At 40.2% G+C, this 22,585-nt stretch overlaps 3 protein-coding genes across 7 annotated transcripts; 1 reads left to right on the top strand and 2 right to left on the bottom strand.

Moving 5' to 3' along the window:
• The first annotated feature begins 1,300 nt into the window (after positions 1–1,300).
• Positions 1,301–6,651, top strand: LOC116256078 (pentatricopeptide repeat-containing protein At3g09040, mitochondrial-like). Of its 5 annotated transcripts, none has more exons than XM_031632239.2 (3): positions 1,301–1,712; positions 1,890–2,017; positions 4,637–6,651. In XM_031632239.2, the coding sequence occupies exon 3, from the start codon at positions 4,793–4,795 to the stop codon at positions 6,647–6,649; it is 1,857 nt and encodes a 618-aa protein (XP_031488099.1). In that variant the 5' UTR covers positions 1,301–1,712; positions 1,890–2,017; positions 4,637–4,792; the 3' UTR covers positions 6,650–6,651. The 5 variants fall into 5 exon arrangements, with proteins under 5 accessions (XP_031488099.1, XP_031488098.1, XP_031488101.1 ...); XM_031632238.2 differs by having other exon boundaries at positions 1,301–1,761; XM_031632241.2 differs by lacking the exon at positions 1,890–2,017 and having other exon boundaries at positions 1,301–1,606.
• Positions 6,652–9,353: 2,702 nt separating this feature from the next.
• On the bottom strand, positions 9,354–10,234 carry LOC116256080 (uncharacterized). The gene has a single exon (XM_031632243.2). The coding sequence runs from the start codon at positions 10,074–10,076 to the stop codon at positions 9,642–9,644; it is 435 nt and encodes a 144-aa protein (XP_031488103.1). The 5' UTR covers positions 10,077–10,234; the 3' UTR covers positions 9,354–9,641.
• Positions 10,235–21,840: 11,606 nt separating this feature from the next.
• Positions 21,841–22,585, bottom strand: LOC116256460 (zinc finger protein ZAT11-like). Its single transcript, XM_031632831.2, has one exon. The coding sequence runs from the start codon at positions 22,473–22,475 to the stop codon at positions 21,975–21,977; it is 501 nt and encodes a 166-aa protein (XP_031488691.1). The 5' UTR covers positions 22,476–22,585; the 3' UTR covers positions 21,841–21,974.

The following is a 22,585-nucleotide window of genomic DNA, read 5'->3' as shown; positions in this document are numbered from 1 at the left end:
CTTGGAACACCCACGTCTGTGGGGAACGTGGTAGTCTCTCCCGTTTCACCGTTTGAGTGAAGGGTGTTTTTTGGATTGGCGTGAACCGGAGGGAATCCTATGTCCATGTGAGAGGCCTAAACCTCCTGGCTCCTTCTTCTTCCTTCTTTCAGGTCTAGAGCCGAGACCTGTGTAAACTTATGATTACTCCTTGCTTGAACTCGAGAATAGCACCATTTGTAATTTAGAAGTGTAGCACTCATGAAAATAGAGTTATAGTCAGGCTTTCACTAACCTACCAGTCCGATCAGCTAAGTTACAAGTGTTTTAGTTCTTTTTTAAACAGAAATTAATACTTCTTCTTCGACAATTATTTAAAAAGTAAGTTTTGGCATAGGTCTCGTGATGACAAGATCTCGCCCTACTGATCTCTTTCTAATCTCTTTATAAATTAATGTGGATAATTTTAAAAAAGAAAAATCTTAAGGGGAGTGTTTGATTGCTAAAACGAATGATCCGATGGATGCGTAATGTGCTTGATTTTATCATTCAAACACAAAATGATAATACTTTTTTTCTCTTGGTTTTGCACTGAAAATGTATGGTTTATTGGATTTTTAGTTCGGCTAATTTTGAGAATCTGTGTAAGAATGCTGGTTTTTCTTGTTCAAGGTTAGTTCGCCTTTGGTAAATCTAGCACGCGCTGTCTTTGATGATGGGAGAAGTGATCCAGAGTTCTCCTCATTTTTATGTAAAAATGGCACAAGGTGGTGAAGGTCGTATGGGGTTTGAAAGGTAGCATTCACGGCAATCTTTCTTCAAATTGAAGGAGATTGAATAAGTCTGCACATTAAATGTGTCCCTCTTTTAAAAAAATGGAAGGAAATGGACAAACTACTCCTTATAAACCAAATAATAAGTTGGTACAAAATTTCAAGATTTTTTTTTCTCACTATCTAGTTAAGTAGAGGTAAGTTCTTCAATGAACTACAATTTAGAAAAAAGTTACAAGAATTATGGATGCAGTTATGGATATAGTGGCCCGGATATTTTCGTCTTTTCATAAAAAAACATTTCTCTTAATTCCACTTTTTGTTTTCATAGAAGGGATCTTCTAATTTACCATTAAAAACATTTTTGTCATTTTTCCTAGGGTCTAAGATAAAGTTTCCATGTGCATGTGCATGTACAATTGTGAGTGAGTGAGTGAGGACGTTTGTCAAACAAACGATTTTCACTCCCCCTTTCCTATGTTTGATGGGCGAAAAATATACTACGGATCGAGGGAAAACATCCTTGATTTTAAAAAAAGTCCCTGACCCCTCACGCACGGACGAAAAAATCCTTGCTTTCCAGCAGAACAAAGTCGGACTTCGCAAGGTCCTCCGTCTGTCCTCGGACGTTTCCTCTAGCCCGTTACAGCCGTTGCCGCCATTGGAGCGACTCGCGCCTCTCCTTCTCTCGCCATTTCAGCCATCGGAGCTATATACTATATTGCCCAGACATCATCTCTCTCTCTCTCGCGGTATCAGCCGTTGGAGCCATGCCCATCCATAAGCGCGCCTCTCCCTCTCTGTTTCTCGCTCGCATTCTCTCTGTCATTTCAGCCATGCCCATCAATAAGTAGGTAAGCAACCATCCAGCAGGCACTAATCCCCGACTTAAGTGGTTGCACCGTCCAATGGAGTTAAATGAAAGATGGATGCCGTCTCATTCACATTCTGATCCATTAGGTAAAACATACACACTTTGGTTTTGAGAAATTGGGACGTGCCTTACTAGGTAAAATTCCCATCTGATTTTGTGCATCTTCGGTACTCTGTAGTCTTCCGTATGCTCAGTTTTTTGCTAAGCAAATCAGCTTTTTGCTAAGCAAAACCCTATAACCATTTCAGTCGTTTTTTTGTTAGGTTTCTCCGTTCGAATTCATTTGATTTGTGTGGGGATTTTGCTGTTATGTTTGGTGGGTATCGAGTCGTGGTCTTTTAAATGTGTGCAGTGCTCTCTTGATGTTGGATTTCTGACGACAATTATGAAGGTAACAATGGCTTCGTGAAAATCGATAAATGTTTTGGCGCTTTTTTTCCCTCTTCATGATTATCACCCGTTATTAGTTTTAGATGTACTACCAACTTCATCTTGCATTCTTTAATTGGAAGCATGAGAGTTTACTGATAATACCTTTTTCTCTTTTTTCAACATATAACTGCACTTTACATTTGTTGAGGGTTATGTTCAGCTTAACAGGAAAATGTTTTAATGGATTCCTTGCTCTTCTCATGATGTTAGATAACTGTTTCGGTCTAGTTTTATGTCATCACCTGCATCGTATAGTGCCTCATGAAGAGACATCGGGTCTGTGATTCATGTTACATAAAAGGTTTCCTGTGGTGCAGGATTGTGATTCAGAAGCTTTTTTTTTTTTAATTTTTGTTCATGAACTGAGGGCGTTCGGATTTGGTCATTTGTCATCGAAATCCGGACGTCATCTTTGATGATGGAGATTTAGCTACTTTAGGAGGTCTGTCAATGAGGTTTGCACATATACAACATTATACTTCGTTTAATCTGGGCGACAGTCTAACTTGCAATGCTAAGTTTTTTTAATCCATGAAATTTTTTCTCATTCATCAAACGCAGTACTTTACTTCGGGAAGTTTATTTCGTGCGTCACCACACCCAGGTTTAAAAAGCAGCGCTGGGATTTTATTTCCTGAAATTTGTTTCTAGATTTTTATTTAATGGGTTTTTATCTGGGGATTTTATTGTTTCTAGAATATAAATCGTCTATCTCTGTTTAGCTGGTGCTTTGAGGATGGTGTTTTCAGTTTCACTGTTTAGTTTTATACTTGGTACTTTATGTTGTTCTATGAATTTGGTTGTTAAGACTTTCGTTAAATTATCATTGTTGTGATTTGGATTAGGAAGGGGCACCATAGTTGGAAATTTGAAAATTAGATGGTATTTCACTTTTTGGTTCTATACTGTCGCTTTTATGAATATATGACTGTGAATTATGTTGTTCTATGAATTTGATTGTTAAACTTTCGTTGAATTATCATTGTTGTGATTTGGAATAGGATAGGCAACCATGATTGGAAATTTTAAAAATGGGATGGTATTTCACTTTTTGGTTCTATACTTGTCACTTTTATGAACATATGAATGTGAATTATGTTGTTCTGTGAGTTTGATTGTTGAACTTCCGTTGTCGTTATTGTTGTTCTGGTTGAGAGTAGAAAGTAAAAGTGGAAGAAATCTGATTTTGGGGATCAGTTCACCAATTTGTAAAGTCTCATGCCACTTGCTGTGTACCATGAGTTTCTCAACAGTACTTAACCTGCTCCCCCTTTTCATTTTTGGGATTGGAACACATTTTTTATTTTAATGGTTTGAATGCAAAAGATCATACGGGAAAGTACTGATTCTTTCAATGTTAGTATTGTTGCTTGGTGGAATATTAAGAAAGGGAAAATTGGGAAGAAAAAATTTGATTTTGATGTTCAGACTTCAATGTACCAAATTGTAAAATATCATGCCAATTGCTATGTATGTGAAAATTTCTTTGACTTAATCTGCTTTCCCTTTTTTTCTCTTTGGAAGTGGAATATTTTTTATTCTTAATGGTGTGAATGTGATAGATCATCGATGGAAATTGGTGATCAAATATATGAAAAATTGATAAAAATTTTGAAATCAGTCATATTATGTGTTATAAATTATAAGGTCATGGTTGTACTGTATTATTTAATTTAATGTTGACATTTTATGTAGGTGAATTTTTTAATGAGATGGAAACACTTCATAAATATTTCAGACCAAAAAAAGTGATTGCTACTTTCTTCATGTGTGTGTGTGTGTGTGTGTGCATGTATGTATACACATGTATGTATATTATATGTATGTGCTTACTCTGTCCTATCTATAACCGGTTTGGTTTGCCCCCCTCAAGAATAATTTCCTGGCTCTAGCATTTGTTCACATTTAGAGGTCGAGGTATGATGGGGTTTTGTCCTTGAGATATCCTCCTTTTCCTTCATCATTGATTATGGACGTGGCTTATCCACTCTCCTCTTCTCTTGGTTTTGGGAAAACCAAGATATTGTGATTCTCATATGATTTTCATGATGATAAGTATTTCGTGATTTTTTAGATATCTAGTTTCCCGTTTCCAGTTTAATGTCTTAAAATCATGATATGAAATTAACTTTCGCAGACATCATACATAATCAGATTGGATGTGTTTAACTTTTGATTATGAGTGTTTTGGGGTTTTTAGTTAATCACTAGTAGTGAGTTCTGTTTGATTTTTTCCCTAGTGAGTTCTGTGTGATTTTTTCCCTTTGAGAATTGTAAGGGCTTCTTGGAAAATGCTGGTGCGGTTGTCTCATCTTCTCTACTTTGAAGGAATGAGCAATACTCTAGAATGAGCAAGCTGGAACTTTTTGGGGATCAAAATGTCTTTGTATAACTTGTATGAGCACCAAACCATTTTTTCAATTTTGAACAATGGCTTCTTAAAGCAATCCACATTTTATCTTGATGTATAGACTTGTTTCATTTCATCCGTGTGAAAGTTTGATTTTACTTTATGTGAATAAGTTGTAGTATTGGTAGGTAATCGTTCAATGACTCATCCTTGGTATTTTATTTGCAGGGCAACAGTGTCTAGTTATCTATGCTATACCTGCCATTTCTGTGTCGTGTTTCAGCTGCTGCTTCTGCTAATCTGAAGTTACTAAGAGCATAAGATAGAACATGCTGGGACATTGCTTGGCCCTTGTGCAAGTACGGCTCAAGATACACATGCTTTATGGTAGTGATCAGATTTCTGTTTGAGCTTGCATATCATTGGAATATAATTCTCAATCAAAATGTGTATTGTGCCTCAAGTATGTGTTTCCACCACTCAAAGTTTAGTTCGAAGATGGCCACCCTGATGCGGCTTGGTTCATCCCCTGGATGCTTGAACTTTAACCGTCTGAAAATTCAGCGAATTTCATCTCTGGTTTCTGTGCATCCAGGCAAATTCTGTGATGCCTTGCAAGAATGCACAGACACAAGGGACATAAAGAGGGGCCTTCAGTTCCACTGTCAAGTGATCAAGTTGGTGGGGACGGGATGGCTTTCACTGTGGAATAAGCTTCTAAATGTTTATAGCCGATGTGGGCTAATGACTTATCTTTTTCGGGTGTTCAATAGCATGTCTGAAAGAGATATTGTTTCTTTTAATACTGTAATCTCTGGTTACACACAACGAGGATTATATAGTGAGGCTCTTGTTGTGTATTCACAGATTCGCACATCTGGCATGGTGCCCAATTCTATTAGTCTGTCCACTATGCTTAAAGCTTGTGCTTCTGTAACAGCAATAGAAAGAATACAGCAGCTACATGCTGAAGGGCTAAAATGTGGTCTCAATCTAGATAAGTTTGTTATGAGCTCATTAGTTGACTGCTATTTTAAGTGCAAGAGGTTGGACGAAGCAAGGGTGGCTTTTGATGAAATTGATCTACTAGATATTGTCTCATGGAACATAATGATTGCTGGATATGCATCAAATGATTGTCATGAACAGGCATTAGAAACGTTTATGCACATGCTTCAAGCAGGCATGTCTTGTGATTCTTTTACTATGACCAGCATACTTGGTGCATGTGTGCAGCCAAACCATTTGAAACTGGGAAAGCAACTGCATGCTTTTGCAATGAAAGCAGGATTGGCTTCTGAGACACCAATTGGAAATGCATTAATCACCATGTATTCGAAATGCAGAGACATGAACCATGCTAGCGAACTCTTTTTCAGAATATATTCAGCTAATATCATTTCATACACAGCTTTGATTGCCGGATTTATAGAAAATGGCATGAACGAGGATGCAGTGCTATTCTACCATCACATGCTGGACCAAGGTGTAAAAGAGAATGAATATACTTTTGCAAGTATACTAAAATCATTTAGCAGCCTATCAAGTCTGCAACAGGGGAGACAAGTACATGCACGCATAGTGAAATCAGGATTTGAATCTGACCTCTTAGTTGAAAATGCTCTTATAGATGCCTATTCCAAGTGTGGTAGCATTATGGATGCTCAGACCGTATTTGTTGGTATGATAAATCACGATAAGGTGTCATACACAACAATGATTGGAGCGCTTGCACAGCATGGGATGGGGAAAGAAGCTCTTGAACTTTTTGAAGCAATGAAAGTTAAGGGGCTTCATGCGGATGATGTTACGTATCTGACTATCCTTTCTGCGTGCAGTCACTCTGGGCTTGTGGATAAGGGACTCCAGATATTTCAGTCAATGAGTAAATTACATAGTGTTAAACCACGAAGGGAACACTATGCATGCATTGTTGATATGCTGGGCAGATCAGGGAGGCTTGGGGAGGCAGAGAAATTTATAAAGAATGTCTCCGTTGAGTCGGATGCTTATGTATGGGAGGCATTGCTTGGTGCTTGTCGAATTCATGGGGATATGGAACTGGGCATCAGATCAGCAAAAAAGGCTGTAGAATTGGGACAGGAGAAAGATGCAGTTCATGTGTTGTTGTCGAGTATTTACGCTGAAAAAGGGATGTGGGAAGAGAAGTGCAAGGTGAGGAGGAAGCTGGAAGGTAATGCATTGAGGAAAGAACCTGGGAGCAGCTGGCTTGAAGTTTGACATACTTCCAATAATTTTGCGTGGTGTCCTTTTGGATTTGGAAGCATTGTAGGACATATCTGGTCTTGGTTTTGTTCCAAAAGTTGGGCTTTGTGTCAATCTTTGTGACTGATACTTGGTTCAACAATGAAATGGTAATACCATGAGTTGGGGTGAGACCCGAAGGTGATAGAAACTCTGCAGTTAGAAGGTTAAAGCTGCATCAAATAGCTAACTGAGGGCTATGTTCTTTTCTGGGTGTACTGGGTGGGACAAACTGGGATGGCCATTGGCCCATTGCTAGTATTGGCAGGTGTCCTCATGCTCTTGGAGGAAGGCCAATAGCGCAGCTTATACTCCCCGGCCAACTAAGATATCACCTATATGCATTCACTTGGAGACAAAAAGATCTATCAAGATGATCTTACAAGATAACACGATTCACTTCCAATTTCGTTATGATTGATATCGACACGGGCAGTAAGTTCCTAGTCGCTGAGAAATCATTATGAAACCGATTGACGCCCTAGTTGATTCTTCATCGCTTCTGTCACCGAAGATACGGTCGCCACGGAGCAAGAAAAGAGACTGGCAAGCAATCTGGGCCGTTAACGATTCGCCTGGCTCCATTGGAGGAGTTGTCGTGATTGCTGGGGACTCGCCTAAGTGGCGGGCTGATTCCAGCGAGGTGTGGACACGTGAGAAGTAATTAAAGCTCATCGTTGGTGGCTCACCCAGTCCAGAATCTGAAGAGATATTTGTCCCGTCGGGGAGCGGGACAGGAACGTGTCCGTCTGCAACTCTCCTGTCTCAGTCGTATCGGTGCGTGTCAAATGACTCAAATCTCATGAGGTGGTACATCGAACAAAAGCCTTCAGAGTTCGGAGGCCTGCATTTACAAGGGAGGCCGTAAGTCTCTGTCGTATCGGTGCGTGTCGAATCTCTTTGTTTCCCTTCTCACTTGCTCTCGAATATCCCCGCTAATGGGGAAGGGGAAGAACATCGGTCTACCTTTGAAGTTGCTGATCGAAGGAAAGCGCAATAAAGTTGTATTTGCGGAAGCGGGGAAGGATTTGACAGACTTCCTGTTCGCCCTTCTCTCGCTTCCCTGATGCTATCGGGAAGCTGTACGACGTGTTCACAGGCATGGACGATACTGAAGGCTTCTTTGGGCTCCAAGACGGTTCTGACCGACGTGTTCCTTGCCAAGGTCTGTATACATGGACACTCTTTGCCAAGGTCTTCGTCTGGGAATTTTCTTATGCTCAGCTGTTGTTGGGACTCGCTTTAAGTCTGCGATAAGCAGCTTTTGAAGACTTGGAGTCCCAGTCCAACAGTTGTTTCTCCGTATTCACTTGAGAAAGGGAAGTGTTTAGTATAAAAAAGGCTAGCGCGTTAGTGGGACTTCAATAACATGCGGTGGTGATACTTCGTATGATTGTGACCATTGTTCTACATAATCAATGGTGGAGTGTGAGGACAATTCAAGTTCACTTTGGGTGAGGTCTTTAGAGTGTCAGGCACCTCACTGATTAGTTTGTTCGTGCTTTTGCTTATCAGGGAAAAACAAAACGTAAAATGCTCTACCTAGTGCCGTGAAGGAGCCGGGGAATTCATGTGAAGACGAGATACGAACCGCAATGGAAATCAGGATTTTTATACTGCTAGTGAATGGTATCCCCTCGAGGGTCTATCCTTTGGCGCTATCTGCTTCCTCTCGACCCCTTCTGTTCCTTTGTGGTATAAATGTCGCTTTTCTGGAAGAATGTATTTAGCGATGCATCTTACACAAAGATAGCATGAACCCCTGCTTTTTTTGTCAGAGAATAGGATTTTTTTTTTTGAGTGGTTGTTTCGTGTACCCATCAGGCCATCACAGATCGGAAAAGGAGTCTGATGCATGTGCACTTCGGATATTTAACGATGGAGGAGGGGAATTTACATCTGGGGCCTGTTTATTTTGGGATAGAATTTTCAGAAGAGAGATCGCGTTTACGACATCGTTTCATTTTTAGCCAGAACTGCCGAACTTTGGGTTCTGAGCTTGGAGAACCTCTTATATTTTCGGTATTTTTCGTTTTTAGATGAGTGGCTTCCTTCAATCTTGTAGGGCAAGAGGCATTCGCATTCCTGTTGGTTCGTTCAAGTTGAGTGACTTTCAAACCTCACCTTCGGTTGCGCCGCAATCGGGAGTGTTGCCCTCATATGGTTGCCTTGTTCGCGGGCCGTGTGTTCCTGCTCTCAAATCACGAGTAAAAAAAAGGTGCTCTTGACGAAACTCTGCCAAGAAAAGCGGTGGTAGGTGTTGCCTACTGGAAAACCCTCACAATGGGGATATGAATGGGTCCGAGAAGCCTGGAATTCGACCTTCAAAGGCGAATATAACTGTTGTTCCGTTTGCCCTGGGTAGTACATTAGCGTTGCAGGCATAGCTATTGTGACATAAAAAAGGATGCACGTATGGCGGAGGGTTGATTGTTATTCGGGTACGTAATACACAATTTTCAAGCAAAATCAATATTTTGACTAGCAATTTTGCAGATTGTACCTAGGAACTTGTGAGGAGTATGACTCATTCTTGGAAGTCTTGTAGTTTCGTCGCTTATGAATGGCTGTTAAGGGTAAAACCTATATATTATTGCACTTGAACCATGGCTTCCATGCACGCTGTAAGGATTTTGAAGGTCAGTTCATAAAAGGTTTCTTAAACACTGAGAAGAAAAGACCAAAAATTTACAAGAAGATGGTGACTGAAATTCCTGAGTTACTCAGACGCTCGTAGGAGCCAAGATTGGAAGGCTGCGTTGGATTTACAGTGCAAATTTCGATTCCCATTCTACATCTTTTCTGAGTATTTCCGATTTCCTAAGCAAACAAAAAGATGGTGGTGGGACAAACATATCAGCAGCATCTTTAAACGATTTCTCTTTCCCACTGTTTGTTTTGGCTTATTGTCAGTAATCAAAACATAAACAATTGATATAAGCCCACCTAGAGAGAGGGAGAGAGGGAATCACTGCGGCTCCCTGCAGAGACCCATTGCATGTACGAAGCCAGCTGACCCTGCCACCACCAATGCAGCAAACAAAGGCGGCACCACGAAATCCAGCCGAGACCGTCGGACAAGGTTCGCTGAAACACAAAGAACATCGCCGGCATCTTCCATCGGCAGCCGGAAACTTGCTCCGTTTGGGCCGGAGGCACTCATACTGCCAGTGTTGCATGCTTTAGAGAAACCGGAAGACGGAGACACCGCGTTGACGAAAGCAAGTTCTGGCGCGAAAGAGACCAGCAAGACGACGGTGGTCAGGAGGGCAGACCAAGAGATGGCATACAGGAAGAAGGGTCGCTGCACTAGTGCGAGGACTCTTCCCAGAAGGAAGCTGGTCTTCAAAGAAGCCATTGCTATGGGCAGGCCATGTCTCGTATGGGGAAGAAGAGCGCTCATCTCTAGTTAGACGATGGGAGTACGAGAGCGGAAGCTTGGCAATCTGATGAATTCAACAATCAATGGCTGCTGAATTATATCAGTTGCTCGGCTAAGTTTAGTGGATAAAAATAAACCTAACCCCAACTAACAAAAGTGTGTATAGTTGGGTTGGTGATGGGAAACGGAACCACTCCTGTTCTGGATTTCTTGGTTGACCTCTGGTTCTCTTGTGGAAAAGGGATCGGCCTTGCACCGGTCTGGTTTTGTCCGGATGCGGGATCCAAATCTCAGAAATCTGTTATCAAGACCCCGATACTGATAAGATGACATGGACCGTTTGGAGTTATAATAAACAGATCCACTAGAGAACTGGACTCAGATCTGAACAATTTTTCACGATATTGGTGGTAGCTATTTGCAGGACAGATTCAGGCTTCAGGATCCTAAATCTTTTTCTTATTTTTGAACTTTATCGTGGTGATGAATTATCTTCATTGTGGTCATCATCGTCAACGGTTGATATACATCCTATCGGCCCCTGACCAAAACGGCTGTCCCGACCTGCTTCTTATTTATTAAATAATAATAAAAATGCAATTTTTGTTATATTTTATTTACAAAAAATATTCAAGGACGGTCTAAGCCGATTTTGATCAATGGGGGTCGAAACTGCCCTTAGTCCCTTAATTACATATCGTTGGCCCATTTTGACTCACAGATAGTCCAATACTCAAAGGTGAACTTGGTTATACAAAAAGACAGGACTGCCCTTATTTTTCAGTGTCAGATGAACGTTACATCAAGTCATTAACCAAAAATATCATGTGGCCCCTCGAGGGTAAATTAGAGATTTTCAGCATCCATGACTCTCTTCCAAATGTTTTGGTGCGTTTATGATTACTCCTCCATAGCAGCATCCCAGCTAAATGGGAATTTATTTACATCATTATGCTAGTTAGCATGTTACAGTAACAGAAAATACCAAAGTATATCCGATAAACAAAAAAAAAACGAATTTTTTTTTAATATCTATTCATGTATATGCAATTTATACAATCAAATATAAAAAAATGTGTTAAGGCATCGTAGCTAAGAATTTATTAGCCAATTACAGAACAAACTCACTATATCTACTAAACTTCGAAGTACTTGTAAAAAAAATAACAAGTTCTTGTAATTTCATAAACGAAAGCTTAGTATACTTTTCGGAGTTGTTTGTTGTATTGACATCGCGCCAACCCCAGAAAATAACAAAAAGTTTTCTGAGTATTGGCACCACCAATTTCTCATACCCAGCAGCGCATCTTCTTCGGCCACTTCACGTTTGTTGTTCTTCTTGTTCTCATACAATTTCTGACTTCTTGTTCTTCTTCATGATCATCTATAGGTGGAGGTAGGTTAAGGTTAATATCAATTCTTGGCCGGTTGTTTATGCAAGGTCATATGTCCACCCAGTCTGGCGAGTTGGGAAGCACCTTCTACAGATAGAGCACTCATGGCGGCCCACCATCACCGGATGCTTCTCAACTGCACGCCCACCAACGTCCTTGCATCGACTACTATGACCACTTAATGCTTGAAACGAACGAAACTGGTGATGGCACTTCTTGCACTCATACATCTTCGTCGTCGAAGAAATAACTGCCGCTTCGTCGTGAATGGCATCCATGCTTAGAGAAGAAAGCTTGGGAACGCCAGTTTTGATGCAAACCTGCTGGTGGGTTGCCTCCATCGAGTAAAAAAGCTTGGAAACACCTCTTAAGGAAGAGAAGAGTTATCGGAGATGGGAGGGGAAGTGAAGGTGGCAGAAGAAGAAAGGTGGGAGGGAGGGAGAAGAGTTATCGGAGATGGGAGGGGAAGTGAAGGTGGCAGAAGAAGAAAGGTGGGAGGGAGGGAGAAGAGTTATTGGAGATGGGAGGGGAAGTGAAGGTGGCAGAAGAAGAAAGGTGGGAGGGGCAGGGGGTGTAAAGAGCCTCGTGAGAGAGGGAGAGAGATCTGTATATATCTTAAATAACAAGGAACTGCATTTTATCCAAATGTTGTTCATATCGGTATTGGCATAAGATAACTGAATTTGTTCACCAATTTGGGTTATTAGTCATTTTTCTGAATTAAGAATAATTTTATGATATTTCAATTGATTAATTAAAACATTAAAAAAATGAAGGCAAAAAAGGAAAAAAAAAAGAGAGAGAGAGAGAGAGAGAGAAACGCATATTGGCGGTGGCCGAATCGCTAATACGGGTGTGCTGACGTTATCAACACTGCTAAATATCAGTTAAGATGGGTTAAAGAGAACATTTGGCCCACTCTTAGAAGCCAGGAAGGACGGAAACGGGGGGTCGAACACATTTGGGTGTGTTGCCAACCCAGAAACAGATTTTATATATTCCTCTTCAGATTTTCGGATCAGAACCAAATACGATTTTTTTCAGGGACATAATTAGCTACTTTTCAGAAACAAATACTACTGTACTTTGGCCCTTGATATTCAGTTTTCTAGCTAACTGAGTTCCTCAGTCTGCAATTGAATTTTATTCTTAAACGGTGGTTTACATCTTTGGGGTCAATCATTTCTGAAATTGAATCTGACTTTGAAGTTGCCCTTGTGATGGTGCAAACATATAAACCCACCAAGGTCCTTGGTGATCGCTGTTACAGAAAACAAATTTATCACATGAAATACATTGGGGAACTTACTGATTTTATCCTTGCGCAAGTATTTATTCATGTGATGTACCATAATTTTGCTTTTCGGCGTTTTCATGCAATCAGAATTCATTGGTTTACTTGTTCACCTGATCAAATGATTACGCAATTACTTGGTTGCGTGCATATTCCTGTGCAATGCAATGATTAAAATGTCGCTGTTAACATTAAAAAAGAAATAATAAAAAAATATAATTTACATATTTTTATCAAAAATTAAAATGCCTCCACCTCTTTTCTTTATTTTTTCTTTTTTCATGTGCAGGCAATTCAATCTATTAAAATTTAAAACTTTTAATTTAATCTATATAAAAAAAATTCAGTGCATGTTACACTTTTTAAAACTATAGTTTGATCCCTACAATAAAAAAAAAAAAAAAAATCTTGATTGGCCATTCACTGCAGCATTATATTTTATTCCAAGTGCGTCTCATTTTTGTTTTTGTTTTCCTAGGACAATGGAAATGGTAGACAGTGAAGTGAAGTTAATTAAAAGGTCATTCTTGTTTTCCAATGGTATCGGGTTCGGATACTTGATGAGTACCCAGTCGATTGAACCCAAAAAAATTAGTTCGAGTCTTATTTTTGTATATTATTTTTAGTTAATAATGATATATATATATTTTATTATTTATTTGATATTTAGTTAATAATGATATATATTTTATTATTTATTTTATATTTAAAAAAGTATTTTTTATGTTTCGAACTCAAACTTACGATGCCGAGGCCTAATTGCCATGAAGTGAGCAACTGTATCAAGGTTATCGTTGACGGTAATAGAATTGGAGGTTTCATATGATATTGTGTCCTCATCTACTGTTAATCAAAGCTTATAACCATGGATAACTGAGCAGTAGCAAGCATGATAAATAGGAAAACCCAAATTATTGGGATAAACTTAATATAGTTCGCCAGTAGTGTGCCTATATCTGCGTCTAAAATGTCGTACAATAAAACATATGATTCTTTTCTAACAGAATTTGTTGATTTCTTTTACCTTTTTACCCGATGTAACAACTTGCACTATAAATTCCCTGCCTCAATTCTCTGCTCTGCTCTGTTTCCTTGGTGGTCGACTTTAGCAGTTGCCCCCAATGGGGATGGGGAAGGGGAAGGGAAAAAACACTGGTCCACCTCTAAGGTTGTTGATCTACGGAAGGAGCAGTAAAGTTTTTATTTGGAGAAGCAGAGAAGGATTCCTTTGGTGGACTTCCTCTTCGCTTTTCTCTCGCTTCCCCTGGGCTCCGTGGTTAGCCTGCTGGGAAAGCAGTCCGTGCCTGATCCCGTCGGGAAGCTGTACGAGAGCATGGAAAACCTGGATGCCTCCTACGTCATCTCGGGCTCCAAATCGCCGGACCAAATCAAGGCCGAACTTCTCTACCCTCCTCTGCCATCCTTGCAGCTTGGCGATGGCGTTCTTCATCTACCGTTGAAGAGTGCATCCACGTCGCCGGTGTACCACAACGCAGGGACGAGGTGCATTTCTTGTGGTAACCTGCAAATGAATACTGGTGGGATCGATAAAGGGGAGACGGGCTATGTGAAGGGAGTGGTAACTTACACCATAACCGATGATCTGAGCATCGCGCCATTGACCACGATTTCGGGATTGACCCTCATGAAAAACGTCAAAGTAGTAGACATTGAGGAGGTAAATCGTTTATCCATTTTCTTTTCTCTTTTTGTTCAATCTCCTCTGGAATCATTCCTACCTCTGTTCTTTCCGTTAATTCGTGCTCACCTCTTACATCGATTTCCTCCTCATTGAAAGTTTATCTCTATATATAATCAGTAGACATGGTGCCCAATAACAATAAATATTAACATCTTTTACCACAGGCTATGGCTATATTGAAGGCTTCTTTGGGCTCGAAGACGGTTCTTTCTCACCGACGTGTTCCTTGGCCAGGTCTGTAGGCAGGAACACTCTTTTTCCGTCGTCCTTCACTCTCGGAGTCTTTTTTGTGGGGACGGACTTGTGTTAAGCCTGCGATATCGGGTTGTCGACTCACACTCCCAACGGCTGTTCCCCTATTTTCTCTTGAAAACGGAAAACGTTGCTAATAAAAGCCTTAGCCCTTTAGCGGGAACTACAGTAACGTGTACTGAAGTATCGGATGTGTGACGTTGGTCTTCACAACCAAAAATGGACTATGAGGTGAACCTAAGAAGTTTATTTGAGGTGACTCTATGACTGATAAATTTGATCATGTCATGTGGTTTTGCTTGTCAGGGGAAATATGTAGACACGCTGCCTAGGGCAATGAAGAAAAGAGCCCGGGAGTTCATGTGAACACGAAATAAGGGAGTGCAATGGAAGGCGGGGAGTTTTTGACTGCTTGTAAATGACATGCCCTCGATGTGCCCATCTCCACTGTTCTCCGTTCTTTTTCTTTTGGAAGAGTGTTCTTAATGATGTATCTTCGAGGAATTTCTTAATGAGAGAGAGAAATTCACTTTGGCTCCCTGCATCGACCCATTGGATGTACAAAACCAGCTGACCCTGCCACCACCAATGCACTCAACGGAGGCGGAAACACGAAATCAAGCCGAGACAGTCGGACAAGGTTCGCTGGGACACGGAGAACATCGCCGGCTTTTCCATCGGTAGCCGGAAGCTTTCCCCATTTGGGCCGAATACAATCATGCTGCCTTCTATTGCATGCTTTAGAGAAGCCGGGAGACGGAGACATGGCGTTGGCGAAAGCAAGTTCTAGCGTGAAAGAGATCAGAAAAGGACCGTGGTTAGGAGGGCAGACCAAGAGATGGGATACAGGAAGAAGGGTTGCTGGACTAGTGCGAGAACTCTTACCAGAAGGAAGTTGGTCTTCAAAGAAGCCATTGTTATGGGCAGGGGAGACGACGGGTCGTGTCTCGTGCGGGGAAGAGCCTGATCGCTATGTTAAAGGATGAGAGTAGAAGCTTGATGATCTGATGATAACGGCTGTTGCATTATATCACTTGTTTGGTTAAGTTTATAATTTATATCATTACGGTGTCGGTGCCCACCATTCAACAGTTTATACACATCCTATCGGCCCTTCACCAAAACCAAAGCCTGAATCGGCTGACCCGACCTGCTTCGGTTTCTTATTTAATAAATAATACAAAAATGCAATTTTCATTATATTCTAATTACAAAAAATATACAAGAATGAACCAAATGGGAGTGGAAACTGCCCTTAGTCCCTTAATTAGGGGTCTGACTCACAGCTTAGAGGCCGCTCTCACGCTAGAGTCCAATAGTCAAAGGCAAACTTGGTTATAAAAAAAGACAGGACTGCCCTTATTTTTTCCATATGCACGTGTCACTGAGTTATTAACCAAAAAAATCAGGTCGCCCTCAAGGGCAAATTAGAGACTTCAGAATTCATGACTCGCTTCCAAATGTTTTGGTGCGTCATTGTTTCTTCTGGTCAAGGTTGTTGTCATACCCAAGCTCATGGGTTATTTTATTATTGATTAGGAGAAATACCTTCTAACCTGATTAATCTATATGCAGTTTCTGCAAACAAACAAACAAAAAATTTAAAAATCTGAATCTGAATCTGAATATTAATACGATTACTCCATACTCATAAACTATTCAGACATTGGAATGGCCGCATCCAAGCTGAATCTGAATTTATTTACATCATTAAGTTAGTTAGCATGTTATAGTAAAAGAAAAGACCAGTATATATTGCTACTGCATTGCAAAAGATTCAACTAGGAGATGTTTCCCTTGGTTAATATAATACACATCCACCAATGCGTCAAAAAAACGAAAAATTTCTGAATATGTATTCAAGTATACGCAATTTCTACAATCAAATATAAAAAATGTGTTAATGGCATCATACCTAAGAATTTATCTCCATCTTTAAGCTAGTTAGCCAGTTACAATGGCATCATACCTAGGAATTTATCTGCATCTTTAAGCTAGTTAGCCAGTTACAGTAAAAGAAGAAACTTATTGTATATACTAAACTTTGCAGTACTTGTAGAAAAAAAAAACAAATTCCTATAATTCCATAGGCGAAAGCTTACTAACTTCTAGGAGCTGCTTTCTGTATTGACATTAGAGAAAATACAAAAAGTTTTCCTAGTATTGGCACCACCAAATTCTTATACCCAGCAGTGCATCTTCTTCGGCCACTTCACGTCTGCCTCTTCTTCTTCATGATCATTAGCAGGTGGAGGTAGATTAAGGTCAATATCCAGAGGCTCCTTTTTTCCCACACCGTTGGCCGGCCGCCTTTACAAGGTCATATGTCCACCCAGAGCCTAACCAGTTGGAAAGCACATTCCACATATCGAGCACTCATAGCGGCCCACCGTAACCGAGAGCTTCTAAACTGCATGCCCACCAACATTATAATACCACATCATGCATCGGCTACTAAAGCTGCCTAGTGCTTGGAACGAACGAAACCTGTGATGGCATTTCTTGAACTCGTACACCCTTGTTGCTATAGGCGCAATTGCAGATTCATCATGCTTGGCATCCACGCTTGGACTTGGAGAAGGAAGCATGGGAACGCCTGTTGCCTCCATCTTTTACTCGTAAGAATTGAATGATGCTTGGAAACACCAGTCGGTTAAGGAAGATAAGAGTTGAATGAGTTTGACTCTCAGAGTTCTAGTGGGATCAAGAAGGGCGGTAGAAGCTAGTTGCTCTTTGATTGCTTATTTAATCTCTTCACTTGTATTAGTCAGTTACGCCATTATCAGTTGCTTAAATACTACATTTGGGAGGGTCTGTGTGACGCTAAATTAACAAGATAATTATCTTCTCTTTATCAGATGCCCAAGCAACTTTTTAAATGGGCTTGATGTTGATCCAAAAGGTAAGGTCATCACTTTCTTGAAGATAAAGCAGTCTAGAGTCCAATTCGCTCTATGAAAGGTCTGGGACGCGTGCTTGAGTGATGGACATGCGTCCACTTGTTCGTTTGAACTTGGAAAGCCTTAGGGCGACCACTTACTAAGAAGGCACTATATATTAACTGTATAGCTGAGGCCTATCCAGGTTATAGATCAACACTGGTAGCTGGCGGAGCATGAAAAAGGGAATTCGCTTTCTATTTGGATTTTGATTTGTTATTTTGTTTTGTTTGGACGCAGTTCTAGTATTTTTTGGTTTTTATTTATTATTATTGTATTTTGAATCCAAATCCAAGGATCTGTCTTTAGGCCTTATAAATATGTTTGGAGCTTGCTCCATTTGTAATTAGCTTTCAGTTAATAAAAACCGAAATTAGAAAACTGAAACATGAAATTCCATTTTTACCGGCACCTGCTCTGCGCCTCAATTGGTGTGAAGATCTATACATTAGGGTAAGAGAGGACTTGCTTAACTAATCTAGGGAGAATTAAAGGAGATGTAAAAGGAAATGGGAAAAGAAAATTAATTGTAAAAAACCATTAGGGTCTTCATTAACTCAAAGCTAATTACAAATGAGGCTTTAAACATCATTATGTGGCCTGAAAACAGATCCTTGGATCTATATCCGAAACAGAGTAAGAATAAATAAAATCTTAAAAATACAAGAACAAGATGCAAATAAAATAAAATAACAAATAAAAACCTAAATTCGAACTGATTTTTTTTTTTTTGGTCATGCTCAGTCTCTCGCTCAAGAGGGCATGACTGTGTACGACCATGCCACTCTGATGATTAACACGTTCAAATGCCGACGGAAATTGGTTTGAAGGGCATTTAACTTGCTAAACACTGATTGGGGGTGAAAATATCAAGATATCTTCAAATCAAAACTTATTTCAGCATTACCTGAGTTACAACAAATTTTCTTCTTAATATACATATATCCAGAAGAATTTAAGACTGAAGTGTTCCAGATGTTGGTTGATGGGAAAAAGCAAAAAATCCGTCGTTAAAAGTACTATAGACTGTCGCTAAACACACCAGAAAACGTTGCTTCAGATTAAAAAAAAAAAAAATTGTTTGCCAATGCTCCTTTAGCGACAATATTTTAACACCACATTTTTTATTTTTAATTGTTCCGCTAAAAGAGAACTTTGCTGAAGCTACTCTCACAACCGTTTTTTAGTATCGATATTTTATTTTTAGTTTTAACTTCCTAACATACACCAGCATCCAAACTTCCTTATATATATATAAGAAAGTTGAAAGTTGCAAGCACATAGAAAGAACATCATCTACAGATCTAATCCCTGAAAAGTATTTGCTCCGAACCGGACCTAACCCGCCCGTCTGGCATTTCCGCGTTGCCTTTGCTCACGGATTTTACTCTTAATTAATATGCACGGATTTGGATTAGGGAGACAGATGCACGTGCAATCTGGATCTGGACCCAGTTAGCCCTAATCAAATGTGTGTGTATATAAAGCACTCCATCTACATACTTAATCACAGTGGATGTACTTGAATTATATTTTAATCGAATTCAGATTCATTCAGACGTACAGCTGACTTGAATCCAAGGAGAAATACATGCAGTGATGATGGCTCACAAATATTGTTGAACCTCGTCTGAACGGACCAAGTCAACCAGCCATCCATCGCAGTTGATTGAAATTGACTCAGCTTCGCTTGCTCCCTTAAGTTCTTCTTCTTCTTCTTCTTCTTCTTCTTCACTGACTAACGACTTAACAACAGCCCACAAAGGAAGACGGTTCCCACTCGTAAGTAAGGGGGACTTTTGTGAGCAATATCATCGGCTTAGCTGCATTGACTCCATAAGTCAAGATATAAACGTACGCCGTAAGTGTCAATATCTTTTATCTATTCATGGGACGATAGAGTTGGTGAACTTTTCTTTAATACACGGCCCATAAAAATAATATTCTTTGTGACGAATGAACCAAAACGGAGGAAATTTGTTGCCTTCTAAATGTGAAATTAATCCATATAGTCTCTAAGGTGGCGGTGCATTGATCATGTGTTATGAACACTAATTGGTAGCTACCGTGTGAAGCCATTGACAAATGTAAGAGGGAACGCCGACTTCTCTGTCTTTATCGTCTTTAGCTTGCTAGCAACCAATCGCACTCATAATCACATCAACCTCTGCCATCTTCCTTAAGTCATACATGCTTGTCATCTTTTATGATTTCTCCATTCTTTCATCACAAACTGAGGTGTAGAAGATTAATTCAGGTCCTTCTAGATACAAGTAAAAAAAACAAGCATCACTGGGATGTCAAGCATACGTCAGCATCCTATATATATATATATGTATGTTTTTGCTAAAAGTATGTTAAATAAAATATAAACATCCTAACATAATTATAAAATTATTTTGATTTAAAACATGATTCAATTTTTTTTATGAAAAATGTTGACTTTTCTATTCATCAAAATGTTGATGCTATGAGAACCATTCAATTTTGCCTATTGTAAAAATGTTATTAAAACCCAAAAAATAATCAAGTCAATGTATATTTTGCATCATTTTATCTTTAGAATCAAAATTGGTAAGGTTAGATTTCAAAACAAAATTTTAAATATCATGTTTAAAGGGTCTGGTTTTTTGCCCCTAACCTATTGGTATGGTTTCTACCAATCTCTCTCTCTCTCTATCTCTTCTATATAAGAGAGAGGGAGAGTGTGTAGTAGTAGGATGACTACCCGGCCGACTGTGTATGGACAACATACTAATTATCAAAGTATCATCGATGTAAGCGCTGTTTGTTGAAGACCACACATTCCAAAAGGTCGCAAGGTACAGCACTTGACTGGACTCATGTTGGTTTGGTGGTCCTTTTAGGACACTTTTTACCAGTGTTTTGGTGTCGATACTTTTTCAATTTGCCCACATCTTGATGGGCCTTTTTTCTCAACTTAGAAACAATTTATAATGTTTTAATTTTCTTTAAATATAAGAAAATAAAAAAAAAATGTATTGCATCACTGAAGACCCTGCATGTGTTGGGGATCGAGCACATGATCTTGTTGAACCCAGGGGCGGAGGGAGGGGAGGCCGCCTAGGCCATGGCCCCACCCCGGCCAATGAAAAAAAAATACATTAAAAAAAATAAAAAATTTTAATTACGCCATGTAATTTTTATATTTGAATTCAGTTGGCCCTACCTGGATTCAGAGAGGCTGGACTCACTGGTTGGACTCACTGGTTCAACCTGCCATCTATTTTTTCCCATTTTCTCTATTTTCTTGTTTTACTTTAGTTTTTTGCAAACCTTATTCTTAGATTGTGGGGGCCCTTTTGTTTTCCAAGCATCTAAACGGCAGCAAAGCCAAGGTTTGGTCCAGGGGGTGCCACTGCCATTATATAATTTTAAAATCTTTACATGTCCAAATTTAACACCTTGTTTGTGAGTTGTGTGTCTGTGTCGGCTGATACTCAGGCTTAGGTGGGAGTTGCCGTATTTTAAAAATTATGTAATAAAATATTTTTTTAGTCTTTTAACTTTTATTTGGTTCTTTTTTGTCTTTATAATTTTTTTTTTTGTTATTAGCCAAGAAAAATTTGATCCTTAATCATGATGGCTAAAAAAAATTGTGCTCCGGACCAAGCGACCCCTATAACCAGTGTTCGGAGCCTAATAGAGTCTGCTTCACGGCCGTACTTCACTACTCTGGAAACAAACATAGGCATTCATTTTGTGTAGCTTGGGGTCTACAACTGAGGTCAGACCCCGCCCTTCTTCTTTTGAATTGGACCTTACATGTGGTTTTAGTCATGCACTGAAAAACTCACATCCTCATTTTCACATGGTGGTGGTGAAACCCCATGTTTTGTTTTCTCCGTAAGACATAGAAGGGATTTCAAATTTTTCCACCTCTGATCTTGGACCATATTAAGCTACCAAACACACCATTCTGTGTTTTCAAGAGATCAAAACATGCTTGTCTTAGACTTTTACATGCATGTACCTTGCAATGACCATAATTTCAAGAGATCAAATTATGTATTTCATGTTCCTCGTGTTTAATTATCGACAATTATAAACACGGTTCAGGTACCCGTGTATTATTTATTATATACAGGATACATGCACCCAAACTCTACATACAATTTATATAAAATAAGGTATAGATGTGGGTGCTCTTGTTGGTATGATTTGATTGCTCTAATAAGTTAAGAATAATAATATTTCCGCATGAAAATTTTCATTTACACATCCTATGTATGAACGATTACAAAAATGTATGGAAAATAATAACGAATCCCATGGTGGCCAAAGAAACCGGCCGGCTAGTTCCTCTCTACAATATTCTCAAGAGTATGTCAAGCAGAGCTGCAAGTTGGGCAAGTCCTCCAGAGGAGGCATGTTGAGGTCGAAGAAGTGGGCTTCGACAGTGCGTGGCTTCTTGGTGGGCACGGCGGCAGCTGGTGGTGCACCACCCACGGTGAGCCCATGGGCCGCCGTATTCCGGTGGCGCCTCATGTGGCCGCCGAGAGCCTGCCCTATGGCGAATTCCAGCCCGCAGATGGCGCACTCGTGCCCTCTAGGCTTATGATGCTTGTGAGACTGCTGACCCTGGTCGCCGTCTTCCTCGGCGAACCGCGGTCTCTTGTGGCTCGCCCGGTGGCCGCCGAGCGCCTGGAAGGTGGGGAAGCGGCGGTTGCACGTCTTGCACTCGTATCCCCCCGAGGGTGAGGTCCGCGCTGCGGCGGCGGTGCTCACGGCGTGGGAGAAGAGCAGCAGGCACTTGGCCGTTTCCGCGGCTTGCTCCAACTCTTCTGCTCCTGCATCCATGTGGAAACGAGGGTTCATGGTTTACTGAAACTGCTGCTGCCCGCTGCTTCTGTGATTGAACCGGCGAAGAGTCAATAGTGGAAAGGGCGATGTGAGGATCAGTGTCCTTGGGGAAGTGATGAATTGGG

This window comes from Nymphaea colorata, chromosome 6 (assembly GCF_008831285.2).
Source record: "Nymphaea colorata isolate Beijing-Zhang1983 chromosome 6, ASM883128v2, whole genome shotgun sequence".
Taxonomy (NCBI): Eukaryota; Viridiplantae; Streptophyta; class Magnoliopsida; order Nymphaeales; family Nymphaeaceae; genus Nymphaea; species Nymphaea colorata.
Note: the sequence above shows the minus strand (reverse complement) of the source record. Positions and strands in the feature narration are given on the sequence as shown.

Excerpts from the sequence above, each read along its gene's own strand:
- LOC116256460 (XM_031632831.2), bottom strand. The coding sequence starts at position 22,475 with ATGAACCCTCGTTTCCACATGGATGCAGGAGCAGAAGAGTTGGAGCAA.
- LOC116256080 (XM_031632243.2), bottom strand. The coding sequence starts at position 10,076 with ATGAGCGCTCTTCTTCCCCATACGAGACATGGCCTGCCCATAGCAATG.
- LOC116256078 (XM_031632241.2), top strand. The coding sequence starts at position 4,793 with ATGGTAGTGATCAGATTTCTGTTTGAGCTTGCATATCATTGGAATATA.